The sequence below is a fragment of the Phyllostomus hastatus genome, unplaced genomic scaffold (genome assembly GCF_019186645.2).
Source record: "Phyllostomus hastatus isolate PE091 unplaced genomic scaffold, TTU_PhHast_1.1 phas_contig_40, whole genome shotgun sequence".
Classification (NCBI taxonomy): Eukaryota; Metazoa; Chordata; class Mammalia; order Chiroptera; family Phyllostomidae; genus Phyllostomus; species Phyllostomus hastatus.
Window position 1 is genome coordinate 26643539 of NW_025333872.1, and position 22003 is coordinate 26665541.

Below are 22003 nucleotides of genomic sequence, written 5' to 3' on the forward strand. Positions count from 1 at the left end.
AATCTCTTTCAGTTTAAAGTATTTTTCTCACAGACATGCTGTTTTCCTCATTTTGTTGAGGTATTACATACACCGAGATAAACAAGTCTCTCATGTAGACTACAATGAATTTTTATACATGTGTTTACACATCTCTGTAACTGCCAGTCAGGTAAAATTATAGAACATTTACAGAACCCAAAATTTGGCCCCCACTTGATGCCCCACTAAGGTACCAGTACACTGACATTGATTAGTTGTTTAATCTCTTGAACTTCATAAAAAGAGAATTTTGTAGTAAGTGGTCTTTTTTTGGACTGGCATTTCTTCTATTTAATGTTCTATCTTTGAGATTTATTCAGGTTGTTACATGTATCAGTAGTTCATTCTTTTTTATTGCTATGCAGTTTTTCATTGTATATATTCAAATTTATTTATTTTTTCTCTTGTCAGTGAACACTTGGGTTGTTCCCAGTTTTAGGCTATTATGAGTAATGCTGCAATGAATATTCTCTTTTAAAAGGGCCATTTACACCCATGTTTTTACTTATTTCTCTTGGGTCATTGAGTTTCTAGATCATAGGGTTCAGGTATATTTAGCTTTAATAAATGCTGCCAAACAGTTTTCTAAAGTGGTTGTACTATTTCCACTCCCACAAGCGATGCAGGAGAGTTCTCTTTGTTCTGCCCCTTCCTCAACACTTAGTGCTGTCTGGTCTTTAAGTTTTAGCTATTTAGTTGTATCTCAGTGTGGTTTTGCTTTGCATTTCCCTGACTACTAACGATGCTGAGCTCCCTCTAATATGCTTGTTGACAATTTGGATAGTCTGTTTTGTGAAGTGCTTAAGTGTTTTCTTTTTTGTTGTTGTTGCACATTTTCAAAATAGGGTTTCAGTCTTTTTCTTACCAATCAGTGAGGATTCTTTGTATATTCTGGATATACTTTATTGGATGTTGCAAGAGTATGATTCCTAGTTGTGGCTTGCCATTTTGCTCTTTTAATATTGTCTTTTGATTAATAAAGATTTTAATTTTAATGAAGTCCAGTTTATCAGTCTTTTATAATTGGTGCTTTCTGTGTCCCTTTTAAGAAATCTTTGCTACCCCAAGTTCATGAAGATTTTATGTTTTCCTTAATCCTTTATTGTTTTACCTTTCAAATTTAGGTCTAAGATCATGTCTAATCAATTTCTGTGCATGGCATGAGGTAAAGGTCAATGTTCAGTGTTTTTCTTTTTTTTTAAGATTTTATTTATTTTTAGAGAGAGGGGAAGGGAAGGAGAAAGAGAAGGAAAGAAACATCAGTGTGTGGTTGCCTCTCACATGCCTCCTACTGGGGACTTGGCCTGCAACCCAAGCTTGTTCTCTGAGTGGGAATCGAACCAGTGACCCTGTGGTTCACAGTCCGGCAGTCAATCCACTGAGTCACACCAGCCAGAGCAATTCAGTGTTTTTTCATATGGAGATCCAATTGAGCCAGAACCATTTATTGAAAAGATAATCCTTTTCCCATTGTATATTACTGGACTTTTTATGGCAAATAAATGTTGCATGGGTCTGTTTTTAGACTCTTTGTTTCATTGGTCTGTTTATCTATACGGGCACCAACAAACACAATATTATAAAAATTCCTGATATCTGACTGTGTAAGTTTTCTAGCTTATTTTTCTTGGATTTTGCCTTAGCTACTTTACTTTTTTAGTAGTTCTGTATAAATTTGAGAATCAGCTTCTCAGTTCACACACATGCACACACACCCACACCCTGTTGGGATTTTATTTGGTATTGCATTGAATATGGAAATAAGTTGACAATTGACATCTTAATACTGAATCTTCCAATCTAAATACTTGGTTAATCTCTTCAATTGTTTAGGGATTTAATGTCTCTCAACAACATTTTCTAGTTTTTGGTGCAGAGATCTTGATGAGATACTTGGTTTTTGTAAAAACTACTATAAATTCAGATTAAAAAACTGGTAATGTTTACAAAATGTCCAATTATACTATTGTATAGGACCTGTAGTTATGTTTAGATCTCTGAAGTAGGAATTTCCAATGTAGCTAAGTAATCTCCAAAATTATTCTGTGCTATAATTTTATTTATGTGTATTGAAGCTTCTGAGTAAGTGGTAGCACTATTTAGAATCTAATTTATTCTTTTGATTAAATACATTAAGATGATGCCCTGTCAGTGCCCCTGAACTCTGTGAGGCATTTGTTAAAGAAAGGGCTCAGGAGCTCTACAGTTGAACTGGTGAGTTAGGCATTTCCACATTCCACAGAGCAGGAGATCAAGTTTGTTTTAAGCGGTTTTATCTCCCTTCTGTATTAAAAACTTCTGGGTCATTAAACTCAAACATGAATTTTAGCTGTGAAGAATTAAGGTTAGGATTGCATGATGCCAAAATACTTACTAAATTTAGTTTAAGAAGATCTCTCTAATTGTACAGTTACCTTGGCATATTCTTAAAATTGGCTGCAATTTTGTCTGAATTATGAATTGACTATTACTTTCCCAGAGTTTAGCCTGACTTAGATTTAAATATAACCAGATAATAAAAAGTAAGTGTGTGCATGTACATTACTATATGAGTGTGTTGTGGTAGTATTGAATATGTAAATTTGCTTTCAATGGAGACAAACTATATCTTTTATTTCTTTGAATATAATTAAATGTATTTAATGTCTCAGCAACATTTTAGATTTAGACTTAGCAAAATTAAAGATTTCAATTTTAATGAAGTCCAATTTATCAATCTTTGCATTAGCTCTTAATTATAATACTTTCTTCATCTTTTTCTCATTTTTTTCACTATAGGCCACTTTCGTATATGAGAGGTCTTCACTTTTTAATTTTATTTTAACAACATCTATCTATGTTGCTGCCTTAGTTTAGGAATACCTTGTTGGTATTAGGTGGTGCCTTCAACATCGTTTATGTCACGCAGTTAGGAGGGTGGGAAATTCAAGATTCAGGGTGCTAGGGTGACAAAGTTCTGATGAGGGCACTTTTCCTGGTTCTCAACATGGCAGAGAGGGAGAAAGAGCTCCTGTCTGTCCATTCCCTTATAAATAAGGACACCAGTCCCATTATGGGGCCCTCACCCCTGTGACCTCGTCCAAAACTAATTACCCCCTAAGGCACCACCTCCAAATACCATCACATTATGCATTAAATCTTCAACATATGAATTTTGGAGGCAATTTAATCAGTTCATATCAGTTACCTTCTACTTTAAAGTTTAACGTCACCTGATACCAAAATCTGGATTAAAGTTATGTTGAAATATAGTAGTGGTTCACTTGTTTTAATATTGGAATATGCTTTGAATATGAGAATTTAATGATGATAAAGCTAACTAATTTTCTAATGTCAAGTATATAGCAACAATTGGAATGTTATAACAATAATAGTAAATAGTAATAATAGCTAACACTAACAAGAATTTACTGTATACCAGGTACTGTTCTGAGCACTTCACATGCATAAATAACTATATGTAATCTTTGCAAACACACTATTAGGTAGGTAATTTTCTTATCCTCATTTTACAGAATTTTAATAAAATTATTTAAGTTATTTCAATTTTTAAGTTTCTAATTATATTGTTTGCTTCAAATTTATTTGAAAAAATTGATAGGAAATGTAATGAAGTCCTCAATACTTTATTTTAAATAGAAAAACAATGTGCTATCCTGAGGACAGAGGGACATCAGTTTAGACAAGACAATAGAGATGAACTGGAAGTTTCAGGTAAGCATTATAATCCTTTACAAAGGAGCACTATATGTAAAATTATCACCAAACATGTAATATATTATGGGTAATTCCTTGACATTGTAATTTAAGATGATGACATCAATATAAAAGATTAAAAGCAAAGAATATGGATGATGTAGAAAATATGCTGAAAACAGAGTTTTTTGTTGTTTGAAGACCAACAACTCAACCTCTTGTAGAAAAAAATGTTATTTAAAATTATCAAAGTTTTATACATTGTAGGAATTTTGTAAAAAGAAAATTTATGAGAAAGACCTCACTACATTTCCCCACATCAATATATATATAGATGTATATATATATGTATATGTATATATGTATATATATGTATATATATGTATGGTGTATATGTATATATATTGATATATATATATATTGATATATAAATATTTAAATTATTTATTTATTTTTAGAGAGGGAAGGGAGGGAGAAGGAGAGAGAGAGATAGAGAGAGAGAGAGAGAAACATCAATGTGTGCGGTTGCTGGGGGCCATGGCCTGAAACCTAGGCATGTGCCCTGACTGGGAATCGAACCTGCGATGCCTGGTTCACAGCTCGAGCTCAATCCACTGAGCTACGCCAGCCAGGGCTATTTTTCTAAAGCATGATTTTTTTAAAGGCTGCTTAGATTTCAGTTGAATGGCAGTGATATTTTTTACTTAATGAAATTTTTGTCTTTAGTTACCAGAGCTGCTACAATGAAGTACTCTGATTATTTCCTTAGGATAATTCCCTAGGTCAAAGCAAATTAATATATAAGTCTTTTGAACATACGTTATCCTTCTACATCCTAAGAGGAGACAAATGAAATAGAGAAATCCTGCTGATCTAAAACAGTAGAACTTTAGTTGAAATAAATCAGTGCATAGATATGGACAACAAAAATTATTATTTTTTTTTTGAGTGAACAAATGTTTTATTGGCATGTTCATTGTTGTAAACAGCAACTGGCATGAAAGAGTTTTACCAAAGCCTTTTTATTGATTTTTATAAATCAGATGGCATTTTCAAAATTTATGTATCATTGTGTTCCCTGGATAATTGTATTTAGCAAAGCAAAAACTTGCTGACTCTAATACACTTTGCAATGAAATCATGTTGATTGTATCAGCCTGTGCTATGACCTGACTTACTATCAAGTTTATTCGACACAATGGTAAAAAGCTTCCCCAAAGTTAAACTATGTGAAAATACAAATCAACTCCAAAAATTGAAGTGGGACTTACAGGTATTCTATAAGATTCATACTTGAAGCATGTTTTCAAAAGTAATTACAAAAATACATAAAATTGAAGCCACTGAACAGAAAATCCTCATTAACAAGGGTGAATACAATCGTACGGAACTCAGCACTGAGGAATACATTTACATAGACTGCTGTACTTCTCAGTGTACAAAATGTACATCATGAATGATATGTGAAAAGAACAACATGGGAAATAGCTGAACTGAAATTAAGATAACGCAGTAGGATCAATTTTATTTATGTGCTGAAGGAAGGAGTGAAACACATTCTCTACATCTATAACTTGAGTACTATTGTAATTACAATATTCAGCAATTTGAGCTGCCATCAGCTGGGAGTGGTCTAAGGGAAACATTTTGATGTTCCAAAATAATGTTCTTTATACTTCACAAAAAAATGAAACAAAAAACCCCACAACCTCACAATTCTTTATTGGGGTACTGCTGGTTCTAAGAATGTTTCTCTTGAAAAAATCTTATTTAAATTTAATATCTTTGTGAGTTTACTAAATTTAATAAAATTGGTGGATTAAATTGTCACGTTTTACAGGGTTTGATCTAGGAGAGAGCTTTTCTTTGCGACGTGCATTTTGTGAAGGTGATAGAACCTGTTTCAGACTGGGAAGTGCACTTCTTATTAGAGATACTGTGTAAGTAAAATAATTTTTCTTTTTATTGTAATACCACATTAGCTATTTTCTAAGGAGAGTACAAATAATTTGTTAAAAAATAAAACATCTCAGTGCTGTCATACTCACTTGAATGGTGTGGTAAATGTGGTAAATTAAAAATATAAATTTGTTGTTTTCAATAATCTTTGCAATCTGGTCTTGTTCTGTGGTGCAAACAACATTTACATGTACAGACAGAGGCATAGTCTTTAGAAAATAGTAATTTTATTTTTTGGAGAAATATTTTTATTTAACATAGACATGACCAAAATTAGATTTTAAAATATAAATTTTAAAACACAGGTACAGGTGAGATCATATGGTATTTGTCTTTCACTGCCTGGCTTATTTTGCTTAGCATAATGCTGTCCAGCTCCATCCATGCTGTTGCAAAGCGTAAGAGCTCCTTCATTCTCTCTGCTGCATAGAATTCCATTGTGTAAATTTACCACAGTTTTTTGATCCATTCATTTACTGATGGGCGTCTAGGTTGCTTCCAGCACATAGCTATTGTAAATTGTGCTGCTATGAACATTGGGGTGCATAGGTTCTTTTTGGATTGTTGTTTCAGGGTTCTAAGGATATAGTCCCAGCAGTGGAATTGCAGGGTCAAAAGGCAGATCCATTTGTAGTTTTCTGAGGAAGTTCCATACTGCTTTCCATAGTGGTTGTACCAGTCTGCAGTCCCACCAACAGTGCACTAGGGTCCCCTTTTCTCCACAACCTCTCTAACACTTGTTGTTTGTTGCTTTGTTTATGATGGCCATTCTGACTGGTGTGAAGTGGTATCTTATTGTGGTTTTAATTTGCATCTCTCTGATGGCTAGCGATATTAACAGGAACCTAAAGAACAAAACTAAGAAACAAGCAAAATATAGTCAAAGACACTGAAATAGAGGACAGGCTGACAGTGACCAGAGGGGAGAGGGGAGGGAATTTCATGGGAGAATGGGAAGGGTTTACAGGAACAAATATAAAGGACACATGGACAAAAACTGGGGGCAGGTGGAAATGGGAGGGAGGTGGGGAGGGATGGGTGGGTGGGCTGGAATGGGAGTAAAGGACAGAAAGCTGTACTTGAACGATGATTAAAATAAAATAAAAAAAATAGGTACAATGTAGACTTAGAGACAAAAAACTTATATTTGTTATACTGATTTCTACATGCTTTATGCATGCAGATAAGTTTCATGATAAATTAAAATAAAAGAACATAGCCCTTAGGCATTCATTCTATATATTGTATAGAGTAAATAGTAAAGAAAAACTCTTTTTCAGTTTTATTTTGATCTTGATATTCATTTTATTTCAAAATGGTTTTACCAAAAATTTCCTTTGTTATCTTTATTATTATTTTTCTGTTGATAAATCTTGGATTTATAAAAAGACTCATTTGCCATTGAAATACTGACAATTGGTTCCAGCTATTCAAGGTAATAATTACTCATGTGGTTGGCTATATGTAACTGAGGGCGGATAAATAGTTACTCAGAAAGCTTAAGTCACCGGGCAGGCAAATATAGCATATATGGTCATGATATTTACAGCCTTTTGGGTCCAAGATGAACATTTTAGTGTATGAATACACCGCAATGAAAAAACATCAAAATTCTGTTTGGTTTAAAATGCAGCACAGCTGTTCTTGTGTGAAAGCTTATATGAACATTTCACTTCCTAGTGGATAGCTTAATATTTAAGTTACCAGAGGGGGTTGTTGAAGATCTCAGTATTTAAATTCTCAAAGGGAAATAGCATTAGTCATCTCATTGCCTATCCTCACATGCTCCATGTAGATCGTATTTCGAACTTACTTTTTCCTTGAGAAAGTTTCTTTTAGATCTTCTGTTTTGTGATACTTTCAATACTTTTAGTTTAATGATATGGTTCCTTACAAGTAAACTGCTTATTAATTGGTAAAAAAGAAGAGTGTAAAGGAAGAGAGTAATTTGATATTGGGAATATAATGGGTGACTGTCACATGGGGAACTTCAGCAAATGTAACCACAGACTTGTGCTGTTTCGTGGCGGGGGGGTGGGGGATGATTTTAGGTGGCTTCACGTGTAGGCATTAAACCCTCAGGACAAGACAGTTTCATGAGTCGGTATTCAGATGCAGTAAAATCAATATGTATCTCATATAGATAGATAGATAGATAGATTGATGATAGATAGATTCTGTCCAGAAGGTATCCAGCCATGTAATATGAAAAAGAGACATTTATTGAAGAAGATACAAGAAACATTGTATGCAAGACAATAATGCCTCAGTCCCCTTCAAAATAGGCACCTTGGGACCTCCCAATTGCAGTCTGTTACGCCATCATATTTTTCTGAATCTCATCGACGGTCTGAGATCTCTTCCCTTTCAAAAGTGATTTTAGTTTTGGGAAAAGCCAGAAATCACAGGGTGCCAAATCTGGGCTATAGCGGGGATGAGTCACCTGGGTGATTGGATGTTTTGCCAAAAGACTCTGCATGAGACGTGGTTCATGAGCAAATACGTTGTTGTGATGAAGCTGCCCATCACCAGTTGCCCATGGCTGTGGACTTCTGAATCATCTTAACAATTTCTGCAGAGGAATGTATAAACTCAGTGCAAAATTTGATGCAGATTCATTGCTCTACTAGCTCAGTCATTTTTAATACAACAGCCACACAGTACACATGCTCACTCAGTGGTGTCTACCACCCCCACTGACTAGTACAGTGAAGTCATCATTGCTCATGCATGCACATTCCAGTCCACTTTCCTTGGCTGTCAGGTTACATTGATATTGCACAAACCATTTTCATTATATTAACAATGATTGGACTTTTTCTGGACAGACCTTGTATATTAGTTTAGATGTTTCTTAACTATTAGTAGATAAATTTAGTAAATTAATTTACGAAAGTCAAATTCTTTTCCAAAAATTGAGGTTCTCTTTCCCACTGCGTTCTTGATGATTTAAACCCTGTAATTCTGGCTTGAGAATTAAAGGATTAAAGGATTAGAGTGAAAACCTTCTAAAATTCATCAGGCCTGTGCATAGGAAGACTTAGCTAATTTTAAGCATTATATTGGAAAACTTGGTGCCACATTTAGACAATGATATTCTCCTTTGAATAGGTGTGATAATAAATATTAGGTATAACATGACATTTACTTCCTGACTCCTGGCTCTGAATCACTGTGTTCCCCGGGTGATCAGTGTAAGTGAACTCTCTGACTCTGCACATTGGAACCCTGGTGCTTCCACTACAGGAAACTGGAGGGTATCTGGTTAAGCTGACTAACAAGTGTCAAGTAGTTTGTCACGTTTCCACTTAATTTCACTCATTGAGTCAAGTTTACTAGGATGCTTCTCTTACATGATGCCATTTTGATTTTTCTTTTCTTTTTTCAATTTTATTTGTTTATTTTCAGAGAGAGGGGAAAGGGGAGAGGAAGAGAGGGAGAGAAACATCGTTACCTTTCACATGCCCCAACTCAGGTCCTGGCCCACAACCCAGGCATGTACCCTGACAGGGAATCAAACTGGTAACCTTTTAGTTAGCAGGCCGGTGCTCACTCCATTGAGCCACATCAGCCAGGACACTATTTTGATTTTTCAATGAGACTGGAGTAAAGTTGCAGCTATTTATATATTTGTAAATAAGCTGCTTTGAAGAATTAGCATGGGAAGAGGCAGGTGCTATCTTGTATGAAAAATAGGGATTCTTTCTGTGTCTGAGCTTGTTTTTATTGTTCTGACATCTTCCAGGTGAATAGAGAGATCTAGTAAGTGTGTTGGTCAGATACCTACCTATTGGATAACACTTAGTACCTTAAGCCTGGCTTAATGTGCGGATCCCAAAGGCGCTCTTGCAAGGGCCTTCCAAATAAATGTTATCGTACACTTCAAAGTGACACGGGCTTCAGAGTGGCTGAAGGGCTTTATATGCTTGGCTTTATTTTAAATTCACGTCTATTTTTTCAGTATTCCTTGGAATAGCAAATGATATATATTAGGGCACTTTAAAGATTCTGCATGGCATGTTACCTAGTTTTCTAGCATTATCTTTTAAGGAAAGAGTTACTTGGCTTCCGTATCTACAAGTATCCCTTGTTATGTGAAAGAAATAATTCATTATTTCTATACATATTGAGAGAGAGTTATATCATAGGTTATCATATTCTGATTATCTTTAAATTGTGTTTTAGCAATTATCAGGGAAAAATGGTGAAGTTTCCAGAAAAAAATATACATAAAATGTGTATACTATGAAGCACATTGTTTTCTTAGTATATATAGTGCTTACAGTTCATTAGATGCTTCTATAGAAATGTGTGAATTTCTGATTTATTATTGAAATCAAGGATGGTAAAGAGCCTTATCTCTCAGGTTCTATGATTTATACCCAGTGGCTAACTGGAGTACAGTGCTGAGAAAGATTCTCAGCCCATTTTGTGTTCAGCAGATGAGAGTGCTGTGACCCATTAGCAAAAAGAGGGGAGAAGGGAATGCTCATATGCGTGTCAAGTCTATAGCATCTCTGATTTAGGATGATTCCTGTGATCTGGTGCTTTTGCAGCTGAAACGGTTCCTCAGAATGGGGAAAATGAGGCTAGATGTGAAAAAATAATCAATCTGCTACAAATAAATCTCCAGTGAAGAGGAAAGTTTCTCTTTGTCTTCCATTAAATTGGAGGTTGCTTTCTGGAAGCAGGAACTATTTAATTTCACAGCTTTACATGGGGAAAAAAGAGCTGGTAAAAGATAGCCTCATTTGCACTTTAAATTTTTTATAAACATAATAATCCTCAGCAATTAGGAAACCCTAAATTATGTATTTGGAAGATGTGTAGTGTTTTGAGGGAATTATTCAAGTTTTCTGGACCTTAACAATTCCCTTGGAAGCTCCCACACGTGGGGAAAACCGTTACGTGTACTGAAGTCTGACCGGTGCCTCGCCTTTGCTGCTGTTGGATGACCCACCCCAAGGGCATGTCTTTTCCACATGGACCTTTACATTACCTCCATATTTTTGTTATTATAAATAACACTTCAGCATACAGGAAAGTTGTTTCTCTGTGTGTGTAGGATTATTTCCATAAGATTTATTTTTTCAAGGTGAAATTTCTAGTTCACTTTTAGAGCTATTGATATGTGCTTCTAAGTATGTTGTATTATTGCTTTATCCATCTATTCTGCATATTACCCAATACCTTCATCAGCATTAGACATAAAATTTTATAATTTTATTAAGTTTTAAAAATTTATTAAGTTTTTAAAAGTAAAAAATTACCAATTGCAAGTAAAATCTGTAGCTTATTATGTACATATTAGGGGTTCCTGAAATGTTTCTCTTCTGCTGAAGGGTGAGTAAGAGATAGCTTTCTGTAAGTCACTGAAATAATGCAGTCTAGAATAAAGCTCACCTTTTTATTCAACAATCATTTATTGAACATCACTATGGACTGGGCACTTTACTGGGCACTGGGGTTACACTGGTAAAAGAATGTGTGTCTGGTCTTGCCTTTCTGGACCCTGCTGGAGAGATACACAGTTCAAGGAAAACCTATACTTTTCTTTTCCCTGGCTAAACAAAAAACCAGAAAGCATTGCTTTCTATCATTCAGGCATGGGCTACAGGACTCAATCCCACCCCTTCTCTCATAAAGGCTAAACTTTCATTAGCATCACACACAGGCTGATTTTTAAATTTCATTTTTTCCTCTTAAGGGTCAATTTTCTAACCAATGTTTCATGTCTCTTTTTATCTTGATGAGTCTGGGTAAAGTTTTGTCTGTCTTATCTTTTCAAAGAACCAGCTCTTGGATTCATTGATCTTTTGTATCATATTTTTAGACTCTATTTTGTTTATTTCTGCTCTGATCTTTATTATTTCCTTCTTTCTACTGACTTTGGGCTTTGTTTGTTATTCTTTTTCAAGTTCCTTTAAGTGTAAAGCTAGATTGTTTATTTGAGCTTTTTCTTATTTTTTGAGATCGGTCTGTAATGCTATGAATTTCCCTCTTAGGATTGCTTTCCCAGTACCCTACAGATTTTGGATTCTTGTGTTCTCATTTTCATTTATTTCAAGGTATCTTTTGATTTCTTCCTTGACCCTATTGTTGACCCATTCATCATTTAATAACATGCTATTTAGCCTCCATATCTGCATGTTTTCAGTGTACTTGTGAATGATTTCTAGTTTCATAGCATTATGGTCAGAGAAGATGCTTGGTGTGATTTCAGTCTTCTTAGATTTATTGAGACTTGTTTTGTGTCCTAACATGGGATCTATCCTGGAAAATATTCCATGTGCACTTGAAAACTATGTATATTTTGCTGCTTTGGCCGAAGATATCAGTTAAATTCATTTGGTCTAGTGTATCATTTATGGCCACTCTCCTTATTGATTTTCTGCCTAGAAGATCTCTCTGTTGAAGTAAATGGTATGTTAAAGCCCCTGAATATGTCTGTATTTCTGTCAGTCTCTCTCTTTATGTCCATGAAGAGTTGCTTTACATAGCAGACACCATTTCTGCTGTTTCTCAGTTGCACCAGCCTCGAAGTCTTGCTTATGTTCCACTTGTTTATGGCCTATAGGCTACTGTAGCACTGGGGTGTCAGTTATTCATGACCAGAATACTTCAGTTCTTCTCTGCCAGGATATATAATTGATTGGTGTTCAATATAATCCAAGAAAATGGAAACTGGACAGCCAGAGGAAACCTTCCCCAACACTGAAACCAGTGGAGAATTTGGTAAATGCCCTGCAGAAGACATGGAAGAGGAACAAACTTTTAAAAGATCTAGAAACACTGATGACATGGTTGAATTCCGCATTCTGCTTCAGAGCAAGAATGCTGGGGCAGTGATTGGAAAAGGAGGCCAGAACATTAAGGCTCTGTGTACAGACTACAGTGCCAGTGTTTCAGTCCCAGACAACAGTGGTCCCGAGCACATTTTGAGTATCAGTGCTGATTTTGAAACAATTGGAGAAATTCCGAAGGATATCATGCCTACCTTGGAGAGGGCCTGTGGTTGCCATCACCCACTGCAACCAGCCAGCTCCCACTCGAATGTGATGCTGTGGAATGCTTAAATTACCAGCACTATAACGGAAATGATTTTGACTGCGAATTGAGACTGTTGATTCATCAGGGTCTGGCAGGAGGAATTATTGGGGTCAAAGGGGCTAAAATCAAAGAACTTAGAGAGAACACTCAGACAACAATCAAGCTTTTCCAGGACTGCTGTCCTTATTCCACAGACAGAGTTGTGCTTATTGAAAGAAACCCTGATAGGGTTGTAGAGTGCATAAAGATCATCCTTCATCTCATATCAGAGTCTCCCATCAAAGGACGTGCACAGCCTTACAAACCCAATTTTCATGATGAAACCGATGATTATGGTGGCTTTACGATGATGTTTGATGACCACCATGGATGTCCTATGGGATTTCCCATGCAGAGAAGAGGTGGTTTTGACAGAATGTCTCCTGGTCAGGGTGGGCATTTGATGCCTCCATCTAGAAGAGATTATGGTGATATAAGCCCTTGGCAAGGAGCAATAAGCTCCTTGTCGAGGTGGCTGGGGTGAGAGCAGAGTGCAGAATCTTCCTCTTCCTCCACCACCTAGAGGAGGAGAGTTAATGGCCTATGACAGAGAGGAAGACCTGGAGACCATTATGATGGCATGGTTGGTTTCAGGGCTGATGAAACTTGGGACTCCAATAGATACATGGAGCCCTTCAGAATAGCAGATGGCTTAGGAATCACAGGGTGGCTCCAGATATAATTATATCTATGCAGGGGGTCATGGCTCATATGGTGATTTTAGTGGACCTATTATTACTACATAAGTAACTATTTCCAAAGATTTGGCTGGATCTATTATTGGCAAAGGTGGTCAGAGGATTAAACAAGTTTGTCATGAGTCAGGAGCTCCGATCAAAATTGATGAGCCTTTAGAAGGGTGTGAAGATCAGATCATTACCATTACAGGAACACAGGACCAGGTACAGAATGCACAGTATTTGCTGCAGAATGGTGTGAAGCAGTGTTCTGGAAAGTTTTGCTAAGACTGGTGAAGAACTGAAGGAGTACTGAATCTTTTTTTTAATCTGCTTCTGTTTAAAAAGCCAGCATTCCTCTGCTTCTTAGGTGTTCTGCATTTGAGGTGCAGTGAAATCTTTGTTGTTCGCCAGATGTAACATTTTAGTTCCTTACAAACAGGGTGGGGGGAGGGTGTGCAAAAACTCACATTGAAATTTTGAAACAGCAGCAGAGTGAGTGAATTTTAATTTTTGTTCATTGTTGGTGGTTAAAAAGGAAAATTGCTTTGTGGTCACCAGAACATTTGGGCGGGGGATGCGGTGGGACAGGGAGGAAAAGTAGCAGTAGTCCATATTTCCCTGGCATCTATTCAGAGCAGTGTGCAGAATGTACTGCTCTTTTGTTAAGAAATGTTTTATGATTTTTAAAATAAATTTAGTGAACCTAAAAAAAAAACATTGCTTTACCTATGTAGGTGCTCTTGTGTTGGAGGTGTAAATGTTTACTAGGATTATATCCTTTTGTTGGATTGTCCCTTTATCATTATGTAGTGACCTTCTATGTCTCTTACTATAGCCTTAGTTTTAAAGTCTTTTGTTGGAAATGATTACTGCTACTCCAGCTTTTCTTCCCTTTTCACTTGTATGAAATATCTTTTTCCATCATTACTTTTAGCCTGTGTGTATCTTTTGATCTGAGGTGGGTCTCTTGGAGGCAGCATATATATGGGTCTTGTTTTCTTATCCATTCAGCTACCCTATGTCTTTTGGTTGGAGCCTTTAAGGCATTTACATTTAAGGAGATTATTGATGGATATGTATGTAGTGCCATTTTATTGTTAGACTGATTTCCTCTTTTTTTTTCTTTCTCTTTTTCTTTTTAAAGCAAGCCCTTTAACATTTTTTGCAGTACTGGCTTGGTGTTAACAAACTCGTTTAGCTTTTTCTTGTCTGGGAAGCTTTTATTTCTCCTTCAATTTTAAATAATAGATTTGCTGGGGAAAGTACCCTGGGTTATAGGTCCTTGCTGTTCTTCATCTTGAATTTTTCATGTCGGTCTTTTCTGGGATGAAATGTTTCTGATGAGTACTCAGACAACAATCTAATTGGTGCTCCCTTGTAGGTAATTATCTGCTTTTCTTTTGAGGCGTTTAGGATTCTCTCCATGTCTTTAAGCCTTGTCATTTTAGTTATGATATGTCTTAGCATAGGCTTCTTTGTGTCCAACTTGTTTGGGACCCTCTGAGCTTCCTGGACTTGTGTGTCTCTTTTGTTCACCAGATTAAGGAAGGTTTGGGTCATTATTTCTTCAATAGATTCTCGATCCCTTGCTCACTCTCTTGTCCTCCTGGTATTCCCATGATGCACATGTTGTTCTGCTTCATGTTGTTCATAATGTTCCTTAAGCCCTCCTCATTTTTTAAAATTCGTTTTTCTTTTTGATGCTGTACCTGAGTGATTTTATCTACCTTGTCTTCCAAATCAAGGACTCAACCCTCTGCTTCATCTCACCTACAGTTTATCCCTTCCAGTGAATTATTTAGTTCAGATAATGCACTCTTTGTTTCTGACTGGTTCTTCTATGGTTTCTATGCCTTTTTTCATGCTTTTGAGTATCCTTACAATAATTACTCTAAGCTCTCCACCTGACAAATTGCTTGTCTCCATTTCATCTAGTTCTTCTTCAGGAGAATCCTCTTGTTCTTTCATTTGGGGTCTGTTACTTTGTCTTCCCATTTTGGTTGCTTCTTTGTATTTTCTGCTTTAGTTGTTAAGCTAATTAGCCATTAAACTGATCAGCTGTTAAACGTATCAAGCTGTACTCAGACACCTGGCTTAAGTTCTACAGGGTGGGGCAGAGTAATTCCTGTGGGTAGGGCTCTTGCTTCCCCTCATTTTGATGCCACATGGAGAGAAGTGCTCTGCTTGAGAAAGATACTGCTGCACTATGGGCAATGGCTCATCACAGGGAACCTGGCAGTTGTTCCTTCAGTTCTCTCCCCAGAGCTACCAACCCCAGACTCTCCTCAAGCATCTGTAGTCTGTTCTGCCCCCCCTTTGCTGGATCCCAGAGAAAGTGGCTGCAAATGAAATTTTGTGTGTTGGGCCTTTAAGAGACTCTCTGCATCTCCAACTATCTCTCCCTGGCAGACAGAACCCCTGCTGCTTTTCAGAGCTGGATGCTGTCTGGGTTCCTTTCCAGCTTTGTTGCCAAAGGCTGGGAAACGTAGCTTGGGGTTTAACCCCACACTTCTCAGAGGAACCCCAAGCTCCTGAAATATTCCTCCGGATCTTCAGCGGCCACCTGTGGGAGCTCAGCCAGCCCTCTTGCGTCTCCTCCACATTGTCTACCAGTCATGTTTTGGGGAAGTGGTTTCTTCTTTCTGTCCATGGTTATCAGGCTTCTCTCCAGCTAGTGTTCAGTTGTTTATCCAGGATGCTTTCTCTACAGTTTAGTCATAGTTCCAGATTGGTCCTGGGAGGAAATTAGTGTAGCTTCCATTTACTCTTCCACCATCTGGGATCCAAATTGACTTTAACAATTCCACTCACCAAGGCTCTGTCTATGTAAGTTGAAAGCAATCACAAGTTCAGTAAAAATTTTAAATAATATGGATACATGACATAGTAGTGCCTTGTAGAATTAACATCTGATTGGTGAATAGGAAATTGAATTGACCAGACGTTTTGTATCCAAGTTATTCCTTTTACTTAAACCATCTCAACTTCTGCTCTCTACCACAGAATTTCTCTGCTTCAGCTGTCCTCTCATAGGTGACCTTCCTGTTTTCAAAGGTTAACCACTTCACTTGTGCTTTTAATCTACTTCTGATTTACCCATGGTCTCCTTTGCTCTCCTGTTTTCAATGCCTCTTTCCACAGTATCCCAGCTCTAGTCTGCAGATATATACTTAACCCTTCCCTATTCTAAAAGCGTTTTCCCTTGACAGTCCCTTTTACTCCCAAACTTCCCAAAGGAATAATGTTACCTACCACTTTTACTTCCTCACACACACATCCCTTAACTTACTCATACCTAACTTCTTGAACACTGGAAGTTTCTCTTTCGAAGTTGCTATTGACCTCTGTCCTGTCTCCAAGGAAATGACCTAAGTGCTTTTGTGTACCCATTTCTCTCTGTCATATTCTGTCCATCGTGTCTGCCAATTGGAGTCCTACATATCCTAGAAAGTTTAGTACAAATCCTACCTTCTAAACACAACATTCGCTGATGTCCTCAGGCAAATTTCTTTCTTTTTTTGTGGACCAATACACTTTTAAAATGTAATACTGATCTCATTCTGGCTCAGATCATCTAAATATCTAATTAGGTCATAGATTCAAATATTATATTGACACCAGTGCCTAAATTGTTTTGCTTCCTCCTCTCTACCTATACAAATGTAGAATTCAGCTCCCTCCTAAGGGCTGCTCTTATTACTCCTGGGAGCCCCAAGAATGTTGCAAATGTGCTTATGTTCACAATCAAATATGCTTCTGTTCTTGGTTTCTAGTCTCCTTGTCAATGCATGTCACCCATGCCTTTGCTGTGAGGCCCCTCTACAGAAATGCTGCTCTATGCGACCCAGACAATTTACTTAAGCTGCCTGTCCTCACGCTCAGGTGCCAGAGTTGCCCATGGCTTATGTCTAAGTGGGTATGTGTGTATACTTTGGAGAGTGGCAGCATGGATTCAGTGACTCTCTAACTATCCCCTGGACCCTGGGGCAGTACTGCTTCGGGACAGAGCTTGATAGTGTAGTTAACAAATACAATTCAATCAACTCCCACCATTCCTTCCTCTGTGGGGCTCAGAAGCTCATAGACATGGATATTAGGCAATCCTCTCTATTATTTTCTCATTGCCTATTTCTCTTCTAATTTAACTGTTATAAGGATATAACATCTCCTTTGCTTACAAGAGCTATTTTGAAAAAGATATTTTATAGTGTACTGTCACTATCATTTTGAAGTTTAGCTTTGATACCAGTGAAAGAAGAACTTCTAACTAAGTGTGTCATTCAATTCTCAAATTATGTTGAGTACTCACTATGTGTGAGGCACTCAGGATTTAAGGATGAATAAAGACATGGTCCCTGCCAACAAGTAATTTCTGTGCGGGAGTACAAGTATGTCAACAATTAGCTATTATGGAATGTAGCAGCAATCTTTAGATAGTATGTATGATAGACTCTGGAAGAACAGATGAAGCCCATTCTGAAGGAATCAGGGAAAGCATCATAGTTCATGTGAAAAGTAGAGTCTTGAAGGATAAGTACAAATGTGCCAGATGAGCTAGGGGGCCAGTGTGTGGTAGTTAGAGGGAGCATCATGGTGGTTTTAAAGGTCAAGTTAATTTGAAGAATGGTAAGAATCCCAGGTGATCAGTGAACACAGGTAAGGAGAGTGTCTGGAAGGTGGAGGAAGCTGTAGGGCAGGGTGAGGTGCTTTTCTGAAAAGTCCTTATGTGCCAGGCTAAGGGGTTTGAACTTTATTCATATAGAAAAGTAAAATAAAATATGAAAAAATTTCTATAATCTGACAAGAAACCAGGTGTATCAAGGATACCTTACTAAAGTTGTTTTTAAAAAAGTAAAGGTGTGGAAGCCCTGGCTGGCGTATCTCAGTGGATTGAGCGCGGGCTGCGAACCAAAGTGTCGCAGTTTCGATTCCCAGCCAGGGTACATGCCTGGGTTGAAGGCCATAACCCCCAGCAACCATACATTGATGTTTCTCTCTCTCTCTCTCTCTCTCTTCCCCTCCTCCCTTCCCTCTCTAAAAATAAATAAATAAAATCTTTAAAAAACTAAAGGTGTGGGAGCAATAGCATTATATTCTAGAAAAAAGGCTGAGAACATACTTTTGGGAAAATCACAGCTTTCAATTCAGTTAAGTTGTACTCTCAGGCTGACCCTGAAGCAGTAGCCAAGCCCCCAGAGTCAGGAAGGACATTTCAGAGTTCACAGAACCTCTTAGGGGTGGGGTTGGGTTTGTCTCAGTAGTTACTATAATTACTGGGTAGAGGACACCTGAAAAAACTAGTGTTCGAGGTCTTTCTGATGAGCACCTTCTCTAGTCCACCCTCGGTTTGTATTATCTGAATGTCATCTAGTAGGCAAGGCTTGTTTTCAATAGGAAATCATATACAATGTCACAATGAACAAGTGCTAATCATAACAAGCACAAGATCGTGAGTCATCCAAGCTTTGTTTTCCCATTAACAACCCATTTGTCTGTATCCCCACAGCAAACACAAAAAGGCTAAGATTTCAGAGTCTCTGTGGCTGTGGAACTCAAACATCATCACCCAGCTTGCAGGGAAGGCATTTCAGACAAGCCCTCCAGGCCCTGCTAGCCAAATTGCTTGTAACGTGACAGGTGATGGTGGATGTCAGCTGGGAAAGAAATGACTTACTATAAACTCCAAACATCTCTCACTTCACTCTCAGGAAATGTAACTTGTATCTTATTTCTCCTCCTGGAAGATATTCAGCAAGTCAGAGGCCCCATTGATACGTGTAAATACGGAAGTTCTTTATAAACCCTGCCTCACACTTATTTAGAATAGAAGAATTAGCTTGGAAGCCAGTTCTTGATATTTAAAAATAGATTTTTCCCATTTAACCATTTCATTTTAAAAGCAAAAATAAATAAATAAAGGTTAGGCTTGCTAAATATGATCTGGAAAACTCAGTTTGGTCTACCAATATAACACTTTCAAAAAAAAGGGCTTTGCTTCAAGGCTTGTGCTATGAGCTAGCTGAAGAATTACCCCTGGAACCATTATAATTAGTAGGTAAACTATTTTTAAACAATTGACTCTCTAAATGTGTATCACACTCAATTCTTGGAACACCATTTACAAAACAAAATTTTTCTAGAATAATTGTGTCCTCTTGCTTTTCAGTTTATGAGCACAAATTGTCAAAGTTTGTTAATCTTTTTAAAATTTTTTTACACATTTCACTCATTGCAACACATTCCTTACTATTTAGCTAGAATGAAAAAATTATTTAAAAGAATAAAAAAGTATTTAAAAGAACAAAAAAGAGCAATTGACAGTCATGGGCTTTTCGTGTTATTATTCTTTAGTTTCATTTTATCCTTTTTTTTCCTGTACATGAGACAGATATGTTACTTGCCACATTACAATCTGTGCCTCTTTTAGAAATATGGAACAAATGCATCGAATTGAACTTGCTGTTTAATGAAATTACCAATTATTTAATATACTAAGAAATAAAGAAATTTATGATCTTCAAAATGGTCTTTATTTTTCTTGACAGCAAACCATTAAGGCCTAGTTATGGAGAATAAATGAGATCTACTCCTTGATTTCAACTCTCCATAAAACAATGTTTTAATAAATACTTGCATGTACTTTAAAAGGGTGAATGATTTTTTAACTTTTATGATTTTCCCTGGCTGTGCTATGCTTGCAGCACTCCCCATCTGGAAGGCAGTGTGAGAAAGCGGTTTATCCCCTAGGGCAGTCCTTATTGGTTTCTCATTAACAGGGACAGCCAGGGAGACCCATTATTTGTTCACTTGACATCCTTCTGTCCCGGAGAGACCAGACACTTCACCTTCATTAAGTTAACTTCGTGTATAGCTGTGTTAGGCATTGATTTTACACCTCAGGGGATGAGTGTAATGGAAGCTACACTGGTCCCTATACCAGGAAAATATTAATGTAGGGTCAGTGCTAATGGTTCTCCTTCCCATAATCATTTGAAATAGTCACATTTGTGATCATGATTTCCACATTTTAAGGAGTTACTTGTTTTTTTAGTTAGGTTACCATTCTATTGATGTTCTTCCTGATATATTGCTTCTCACCAGGAAGATGAACCCAGAGGCAATTTTTATCAGAATATTTCAACTTTTCTTCACGTGACATAGTTATTGGCATATTTACTGTGTTCATAATTCTCACTGCTTCCTGAAAACTGCGCTTAGTTTTTTAAAAATGCTTGGTGAAAAATCCTAATTTTCCTAAGAAATTATCTCTAAGGAATATATAGAAAATATTCTCAATTGTTTATCATCTACCTCCTGTGGCATGCATATCTTTCCTAAAACCTAACAGAGATATCCTTATTTTAAAGGTAATACTGTGTGGTTTGCGATACTTCCTGATCTGTGCTCAAAATATCATTAGGGGAAGGAACTGTAATAATTACTCCTCAGGGCTACTGGCCACCCAGGCTATGCAAATTTCGTGATGAGTACTTTGCTCAGAGCTCAAAATGTGATTTATTGTTGTTATTAATATTACAGTATGGTTGTAAACATTTTAATTATTTATCCATTTCTTGTATTGATAATTTTATATTTATTTACCTCCCCCTACCTCATCCAGCACTCAGAAGAAATTTATTTTTCTCCCTTGTAGTCCCAAACATTACTTTTAAGTCAGGTTGGTAACAGTGAGGGAAATTTTATTCCTAACACAGTGGATGCAAGCAACCTGATATACCAGAAAAAAATGACCTTGGAATTTAGAGTTCTGAGTGCAGGTCCCATCCTGACCTCTGTCTGGCAAAGTGATGGTGGGATAGGTTTTTTACTTCTGTGGCTTTAATTTCTCTTATATCAAGTGAGGTGGCCGATCTAAATCATTATTAAGGGTCCTTTCAGCCTTACGAGTGTAGAAATACAGGAAACTATTATGTGTGCTGTCATAATTGAAACATTTCCAAGGACAGGAAGACTCCTGCTGAAGCATGCTTTCAGTGAAATCTTCCTGGGTCAGGCGTTCCACTTTTCTAAAGCCTATAGAAATTTTCACTTTTCAAAAGTAAGAATACTGGTTGTGTTTGTTCCCGCACTTGTTTTGTATCTCAGCTTTTTTATTAAACTGCTGTAGAATCACATAGCGCTTGGTTTTCCCTTCTGTTGTTTTCCTGCTGAATGTGATATAACACAATCTCATGAGGCTTTAACTTTAAAGCATTATGCAAGTTAATATATTTTATACTGAATACAAATGTTTGGTACCTGCTATGACTGCTCATAGACATCATTATGGGTTACCCATGAGTGGAACACATTTTTATGAGTACTTCTTATATGACAGGTATTAGTCTAGATGCTTGGTTTAGGGCAACAAGTGTGGCAGAATCCCTGTTCTCATGGAAATCACATTCTAGTTGCTGGAGACAAGCAATACAGCATAAACCAGTACATTTTTAAAAATGTTGGGTAGTTTTGAGCCTATGAAGAAAATAAAACAAGGTGTTAGGTGGTGACTGAGGTGAGGACAACTATAGACCTTTTAAAGGAAGTGACATTAGAGC

At 36.9% G+C, this 22003-nt stretch overlaps 1 protein-coding gene and 1 pseudogene across 1 annotated transcript in view; both read left to right on the top strand.

The window, feature by feature from the left end:
* COL19A1 (collagen type XIX alpha 1 chain) overlaps positions 1-22003 on the top strand; it is a 330577-nt gene that overhangs the window by 24031 nt on the left and 284543 nt on the right. The window contains exons 3-4 of the mRNA XM_045843183.1: positions 3661-3735; positions 5558-5657. Coding sequence (XP_045699139.1) covers positions 3661-3735; positions 5558-5657 — 175 coding nt within the window. The remainder of the gene's footprint in view (positions 1-3660; positions 3736-5557; positions 5658-22003) is intronic.
* Positions 12327-13730, top strand: LOC123821401 (annotated as a pseudogene).